Here is an 8383-nt window from a genome sequence, read left to right as displayed (position 1 = left end):
GACAGCACAGATACCCCAGAGCATCACACCCCGCATGGCACCATCTGCCCCTGCCAGCACAGACACCCCAGAGCATCACACGTCACGTGGCACCATCCGCCCACCCGCCCCTGCCAGCGCAGACACCCCAGAGCATCACACCCCGCATGGCACCATCCGCCCACCCACTTCTGCCAGCGCAGACACCCCTAGAGTGTCAAACTCTGCATGACACCATCCACCCACCAACCTCTGACAGCACAGACACCCCAGAGCGTCACACACCGTATGGCATTATCCGCCCGCCTCTGCAGCGCAGAAACCCCCGAGCGTCACACCCAAAATGGCATGATCCGCCCACCCACCTCTGCAGCGCAGACACCCCAGAGTGTCACACCCTGCATGGCATCATCCACCCACCCACCTCGGCAGGCGCAGACACTCCAGAGTGTCACACCCCACATGGCAACATCCACCCACCCACCTCTGCCAGGGGCTCTGGGTGCTCTCAGCTACGGGCCAGCAGTGCCCAGCCCACCATGGGTACACAGACACCTTGGGATCTCTACCCGGCCTGGGCTGCAGGTGCTCTGAGCTATGGGACAGCAGCACCCAGCCCATGATGGGCACCCAACCCACTGAGGTCCCTGCCAGGCACTGGCTGTGGGTGCTCTCAGCTACAGGACAGCACCACCTGCCACTTTCTCTTCTCTGTGAAAACAAGTCAAACAGGACCAGCACCCAGGTATCCCCTCCATCCTGACGTCATCGCAGGGCACCCCCATCGTGGCAATGGGCTGGCTTCTCCCCTGCTGTGCGAGCTGCAGATGTGCAGCCAGCCCCGCACCAGTGCCTGGCCCCCTGACTTACACAGTAAGCACCCGGAGCAGCTGGAGTCCCTGCCCCACGGCCCTAGCATGCGCCCAGCAGTGCTGCCCGGTTCCTGTGCAGCAGGCCAGGGTCAAAGAGCGCCAGCCCGGTGCGCAGGCGTGTGGCGAAGAGGTGGCGGCAGGGGAGCAGGCTGGAGGTGTAGATGGAGCAGGAGCAGCGCGTCAGGGCTTGATCCATGGCGAACTCAGACAGGCCGTCGTGGAGCAGATAGCCCTCGGCCGTCTCCTGGAAGCGGTAGCGGCCGTGCCGTGCAAAGCCCAGCTCCTCCTCGATCAGGCCAGCCGGCTCTGGCTTGCAGATGGCACGGTAGTGCGTGGCCAGCTCTCCCTCGTCCAGCTCGTGGGCCTCGCTGCCCACCTGCATGGCCAGCAGGTCCAGCATGCACTGGGCCACGGTGGGCGAGGGGCTGAGGGCTGCCAGCAGCCGGCGCTGGTGCTGCTTGAGCAGCTCGCAGGCGTTGACGTTGCGGGCCGTCTCAAAGGCCCAGAACTGCACCCACATCTCACTGCGCGGCTGCCAATGGCGCTGGAAGTAGCGCACGAAGCGCTGGGGGAGAATGGTCTTCATCTCCTGCACCGCCTGCTGGTAGGCGGCCGGCGACTTGGCTGCAGCCAGCCGGCAGAGCAGGGGCCAGATGCGCTCATCTTCGGCGGCACCCAGCTCCTGCGCCTTGCTGAAGAGCGTCTCTAGTACCTGGGAGCGGCAGATCTGCACGCGGGCATTGGGCAGCAGCTCCTTCACCGCCTCCAGGTGGGCAATCTCCACGCCCAGCGTGATGCACCGCACCTGTAGCTTGACCTCAGGCACGCTCTGCACCAGCGAGGCCAGCGTGAAGCGCAGCAGGTCGGGCGTCTCCCGCTGCGTCAGGCAGTAGGCCACCTCGCGGCCGCGCCCCGCCCCGTCCACGCACAGCACCGAATACAGGTCAAACTCCTCGTTCAGCCCCACCATGCGGTCGAAGAACAGCATGAGCGGGAAGCGCCGGCTCAGCGCCATCATGCGCGAGCTCAGGAAGAAGATGGTCTGGACGATGACCTTGTCCTCCATGAAGACCAGCTTGACCTTGGCGCTGGGGTCGCTGGCGAAGAGCCCGTCCAGTACGGTCAGCACGTCCAGCACCCCATGGTCACGGCTCTTGCAGTAGGAGAGCAGGCGCCGCACGTCTGGCCCCCCCACAAACTGCTTGGAGATCTTGTTGGTGGTGCGCACCGGCAAGCACGAGTTGGCCATCAGGTAGCCCTTCTTGAAGTAGTAGGCGAACTCGATGGGGCACAGGGCGTGGTTGTGGGCCAGCTGGCACTCGGTGACGATCAGCCGGTCCTTCTTGGGGCTCATCTTCAGCACAATGCTGGCACAGCAGCCCTTGTGCTGCCCCCTGTGGGCAGAGAGAGAGGCTGAGCAGGCTGGGACCCCAGCACACGCCTCACCCATGGGCCAGGAGGCAGCTGTGGGAGCTGGCAGGGTGGGGCCTATGCTCACCCCATGCCTGGCGGGTACCACAGCATACACCTGTGTGCATGGAGCCTCCACGCAGCCCTAGTAGTAGGGGCCTGGCTCACCGGCTCGCTGCCCTGGGGTGAGGGCACCCCACTGCAGGTCTCCTGGGGAGACCCCAGAGCCACGCCAGCTGGAACTCAGCTATTGTGCTGGGAGGGGGGCTTCCAATTGGGGGGCTGAAGAGCCCAAGCAGATTACTGCATGGAGAGGATGGGACAGAGGGACCCATGGCATCGATTGGGACAGAGACAGGTACCTCTGCTCCCCTCGCTCATGAGGCAGGAACCAGGACATGGGCAATGAGACAGGCAGAAATCCCTCCCCCACAGTGCTATAAGCCTGGGGAACTCACTACCACAAGGAAGCGCTGGGCCAGAGCTGAGCAGGGCTCAGAGACGGGCTGGGCCTTTGTCTGGATAACAAGAACACCCAACATTACTGAGGGAGTGTGGCCTACTGGATAGAGCTCTGCACTGGGACACAGAAAAGCTGGGCTCTGTTCCCAGCTCTGCCTGGTGTGCACCCTTGGCAGGGCCGGCTCCGGGGTTTTTGCTGCCCCAAGCGGCGGGGAAAAAGAAAAAAAAGCCACGATCGGCGGCGCGTCGGCGGCAGCTCCACCGCGCCGCTTTCTTCTTCGGCTGCAGGTCCTGCCCTCCGAGAGGGACCGAGGGACCCACCGCCGAATTGCCGGACGTGCCGCCCCTTCCCCTTGGCCGCCCCAAGCACCTGCTTGCTGCGCTGGTGCCTGGAGCCAGCCCTGGCCCTTGGGCAAGTCCTGTCCCTTCTCTGTGCCTCAGTTTCCCCTCTGTACAGTGGGTAAAGGGCTGTGAGCTCTGCGAGGGAAAGGACTAGATAAGAGCTGGGGACTGTTATTAATTATTAGAGTCAGGATTAAAGCCCCCGCAACGGGGCAGGGAGATAACCCACCTCCCAGCCAGCCACAGACTGACAGGAGCCGGGGGGAGTTCCCTGGGGCAGGCTATGCCAGCACTCCCCACTGCAGGGATTCGGGCAGCTCCCTCAGCAGCAGCAGGTGCTGCCACCCTCGGATATGGAGGTAGGCAGCCTGGGGCTGAGCCAGTCTGGCAGTGCCGAGGGACGTAAGCTTTGCCCCATCACAGCCTCACCCGCCTAGGGTAACGCGCACTGACAACAGCCACTCATCTGCCCCTTCAGCCACACACCTCTCAGCCCCAATGGGACATAGGAAAAGGCTACAGAGGGATCCCGTGCCTGGGGTGTGGAGACTCTTTATACAGGATTCCTTGCCCGGTACTGCGATGCAGCTGCCTCTGGGGTGGGACATGAGGGCCGTTTAAAAGTCACACCAAACCAATGCACAACAGTTGAGATCAGGAAGAGGAGTCATACAGAGAACAGAAATGGGGGTTGTAGGGAGACAGACTAGCCATCTTAGTGTTTCAAAAGGATACCTGGGTTCTCACACCAGCTCTTAAGGGAACTCTCCATGGGATCGTTTTAACTACGAGCGAGGAAGACTCCAATTTTACATCTAGATCAGCCACTCAGCTCCCTTCAGCACAGGCCCCCTAGTGCTGCCCTGGGCATCGGGGACAGCACTTACTGCCAAGGGACAGCACCCTCTACTGAGTCACCACCCCCCACTTCTTGCTCTCCACAGCAAAGGCCCCCTAGCACCACCTGGGCATTGGGGCCAGCACTAACTGCCAGGGGAGAGTGCCCCCTCCTGAGACCCACACAGCAAGGATATGGGCTCCAAGCCCTGGCCCAGTTAGACCCTGCTTTGCAGGTGGGCTCTGGTGAACACCACGATGCACAGGAGTCCCATGGGGAACATGGTACATGCCCAGTTTGGTGCTGAACCGTCCTGCATAGCTGTGTCCCTGTGCCTCCCCCAGCCCTTCTGCGTGTGCTGCCCCTCCACCGAACTGCCCACCCCCCGTGCTCTGTCCACAGTGGGTCCTCACCCCTGGTCGGGCTTGCTGGAGCCACGAAAGTCCTTGCAGACCAGGCGCACGGAGCTGTACTTGAGGGCCTCCACCACGTCGGGCCGTGGGGGCACCGTTGCCCACTTGCACTTGCTGAGCGGCACCGAATTCTTGACGAAGAACAGGACCTTCCTGCGCTCGCACCAGGCGTCGAAGAAGGCGCTGAACTCCTCCCACGAGAAGAACTCCTTCTCCTGCAGCTCGTCCTCCTCCATCCCGCGGGGCGGCTGAGCCTGCTGGGGACAGCTGGGGTCAGCACCAGGACGGGCAGGGGACAGAGCTCAGTGCTGGAGACACACAGCACGACAGGCAACCCTCAGACCGCCTCCTGACCTGGGACGGAGCAGAGGGACACCAGGAACGGGCTCACAGCTGCACGGACTCAGCCCCCCAGCCCGCGTCCTCTGGGCATGTGCCCCTGCTGTTCAGCCCAACCACCGCTGCCCCCCAGTAACTGCTGTGACTCCCCAGTATCAGCCTCAGGGCAGCTCTGGTGTGACACGGAGGGAGGGGCAGGAGGGAGCTGGGGTATGTATCAAACCCCCACTGTGTATGGATCATGTTCCCATGCAGCTCCACAAACCCCTCAGCCCGTGGGGCACCCCACACCAGCAGCCTGTTCTCACACACGCCCATTGTCTGTCTCTCTCTCTCTCACACACGTTCAGCGGATTGACAGCTGGCTACGTGACAGCTTTCCGAGCGCAGTCGTCCGTGCGCCCCCCGTCAAGTGGGCTCTGCAGGGACCAGCTCTCGGCCTGACGCTAGTCTTCATTTTCATCAGCGATCAGGTAGGAAATACAAACTCCCAGCTGAGAACAGCATTCACGGCTGACACACAGACCAGCCGAGCGGTAATTAGCGACGAGGCCAGAGCAGCCAGACCGGGCGAGCTGCACGGCTTGGTCAGCTGGGCCCATTCAAACAGAATGTGTTTAATGCAGCCTGATGCAAGGTCATACCTCTAGGAACAAGGGATGCAGGTCACACTGACCACACAGGGGCTGGACCCTAGAAAGCAGGGACGCGGAAAGGGATTTAGGGCGCATAGAGGACAAACACCTCAACAGGGACTCCTAAGGCAATGCTGTGGCAACAAGGGCTAAAGTGACCTTTGGCTGGATAGGGAGGTAGGAGGCAGTTTTCCCTCTGGGTACGGCATTGGTGGGGCAGGCCCTGGACTCCTGCCTGCTGTTCTGGTGTCCATGTTTATAAAGGATGTTGAATAATTGTTGAGGGTGCAGAGAAAAGGCAAAAAAAAAACCCAACCCAAAAATGATTCATGGGCTGGAGAAAATCCCTGCCAGGGAGAGACAGAAAGAGCCCAGGCTGTTTAGCTGCTCAAGAAGAAGGTTGAAAGGCGACTTGGTTACACGTCCCAGAGAGACAATCCCAGGTGCTGAAGGGCCCTTTACTCTAGCAGAGAAAAGACAGAACAAGAGTGACTGGTAGGAAACTAAAGCCAGACCAATTCCAACCAGAAATAAGGCAGATGAGGGTGGCTTCCCCATCACTCGCTGGATTCAGGTCCAGGCTGAATGCTCTTCTGAAAGCTGCTTTAGTCAGATACAAGTTATTGGGCCAAGTAGAGGAGGGTGACTGGCTGAAGTCTCGGGCTGTGTTATAAAGGAGGGCAGGTGACACTTGTCATTGTTTCCATAGGCTGAGCTCTGTGCTGATGGCGTCTCAAGTTTTCTGGAACTAACCCCACCCCATGAGATTCCACAGACAGACTAGCAGCTCTGGCAATTTCACAGGCCAGGGGCTGCCATTTCCCTGCTCATGTGAAGTTTCTATGGTGCAATGCTCTCAGGCACCCTACAGCCACTGCACGTCGTAGTGAACTTCCTATCCCCCCATGTCACAATCACACTGCCCCATTGTGTGTCACACACCTTATCATACACCCTGAGTCATATACATGGGGCCCCAATTTTTATGCTCCCGTCACACAAATTCAGCCCCCTTTTAGTGTCTCACACACCCTGTATCACACTCAGAGCCCTTATTCTGTGTCACACCCTCCCATATCATACTCTCTGTGTCACACACACGGTCCCTCCCCCACGCCGTAGATTCCAAATCCAGAAGGGACCATTGTGTTCATCTAGTCTGACCTCCTGTATAACACAGGCCAGAGACCTGCCCCAAAATAATCCTAGGGCAGATCTTTTACAAAAACATCCAATCTTGAGCCAAAAATGGCCAGTGATGGAGAATCTCACTGTTAACATTTACACCTTATTTCTAGTCTGAATTTGTCTAGCTTCAACTTCCACCCAGTGGATCGTATTAGACCTTCCTCTGCTAGACTGAAGAGCCCATTATCAGCTATCTGTTCCCCATCTAGGCACTTATAGTCTGTGATCATCCCCCCTTAATCTTCTCTTTGTAAAACTAAATAGTTTGAGCTCCCTGAGTCTCCCACTATAAGGCAGGTTTTCCAATCTTTTAATCATTCTTGTGGCTCTTCTCTGAACCCTCTGCAATTGATCAATATCCTTCTTGAATGGTGGACACCAGAACTGGACACCAGTGCCAAATATAAAGGTAAAATACTCTCTGCTGTTACTCAAGACTTCCATTTATGCATCCCAGAATTGCATTAGCTCTTTCAGCCACAGTGTCACACTGGGAGCTCATATTCACCTGACTATCCACCATGATCCCCAAATCTTTTTCAGAGTCACTGCTTCCCAGGAGAGAGTTCACCACATAAATATGACCTGCATTCTTTGTTCCTAGCTGTATACATTTAGCTGTATTGAAATGCATACAGTTTGCTTGTGCCCAGTTTAGCAGCGAACCAGATCACTCCGTATCAGTGACCTGTCCTCTTCATTATTTGCCACTCCCCCAATTTTTGTATTACCTGCAAACTTTATGAGTGATATTTTATGTTTTCTTCTCAGTGGCTCTCAAACTTTTGTACTGGTGACCCCTTTCACACAGCAAGCCTCTGAGTGCGACCCCCCTTACAAATTAAAAACACTTTTTAATATTATTTAACACCATTATAAATGCTGGAGGCAAAGTGGGATTTGGGGTGGAGGTTGACAGCTCGCGACCCCCCCATGTAATAACCTCGCGACCCCCTGCGGGGTCCCGACTCCCAGTTTGAGAACCCCTGGCCGGTCATTGACAAAAATGTTAAACAGCATAGGGCCAAGAACTGGTCCCTGCGGCACCCACTGGAATCACACCCAACCGATGACCATTCCCCATTTACAATTACACTTTGAGACCTATCAACCATGTGCCGTGGTCCATGTTAATTTTATATTGTTCTAGTTTTTTAATCAAAAGGTCGTGTGGTACCAAGTCAAACCCCTTACAGACGTCTAAGTCTATTACATCAACTTTATTACCTATATCAACCAAACTTGTAATCTCATAAAAAAAATCAAGTTAATGTTTCATGTTGATTGGCATTAATTATAGTCCCCTTCTTTACTTCTTTATTAATCAAGTCCTGTATCAGCTGCTCCATTATCTTGCCTGGAATTAATGTCAGGCTGACAGGCCGATAACTACCCAGGTTACCCCCTTTTTAAATACTGGCACAACGTTAGCTTTCTTCCAGCCTTCTGAACTATCCCAGTGCTCCAGGACGTATTGAAAATCAACATGAACGGTCCTCAGCCAGCTCTGTCACACACCCTGTCACACACCCGATCCCAGCTAGCCACCCCTTGTGCTGCACTACCCCAAGCGGCTCGCCCAGCCCCATCGATTCCCCAGCCCCAGTGCCTCTGCCCAGCCCTGCAACCCCGAGCCCTGCACGGAGCTGGGATCGGAGCAGGAGGGACCCAGCGACAGCCCCGAGCATCAGCGTGTGTCCTGTGTGGGTCCAGCCCCGAGCACCAGCCCCGCGCGCAGGTCAACCCCCGCCCCGGCCAGCCCCGAGCTGCAGCCCGCGGCGGGTCCCGTCCAGCTCACCAGCCCGGCAGCACCAGGATGCTCCGCAAGCAGCAATAGCAGGGACCAGAGCCCCCAGCCCCCACAATGCTCTGCAGCCCTCACCCAGCCCCCGCTTCCCACAATGC

The 8383-nt window shown here is 57.7% G+C and overlaps 1 protein-coding gene across 1 annotated transcript in view; it reads right to left on the bottom strand.

The window, feature by feature from the left end:
- Positions 1 to 151: 151 nt before the first annotated feature.
- LOC112113561 overlaps positions 152 to 8383 on the bottom strand; it is a 31722-nt gene continuing 23490 nt past the window's right edge. Inside the window, exons 3-5 of the mRNA XM_029913214.1 lie at positions 8277 to 8370; positions 4317 to 4570; positions 152 to 2245 (exon numbers count right to left, since the gene is read on the bottom strand). Coding sequence (XP_029769074.1) covers positions 892 to 2245; positions 4317 to 4570; positions 8277 to 8370 — 1702 coding nt within the window. The 3' untranslated portion in view covers positions 152 to 891. The remainder of the gene's footprint in view (positions 2246 to 4316; positions 4571 to 8276; positions 8371 to 8383) is intronic.

This window comes from Terrapene carolina, unplaced genomic scaffold (assembly GCF_002925995.2).
Source record: "Terrapene carolina triunguis isolate 2854851 unplaced genomic scaffold, T_m_triunguis-2.0 Scaffold517, whole genome shotgun sequence".
Lineage (NCBI taxonomy): Eukaryota > Metazoa > Chordata > Testudines > Emydidae > Terrapene > Terrapene triunguis.
This window is presented reverse-complemented; position numbering and strand designations above follow the sequence as displayed.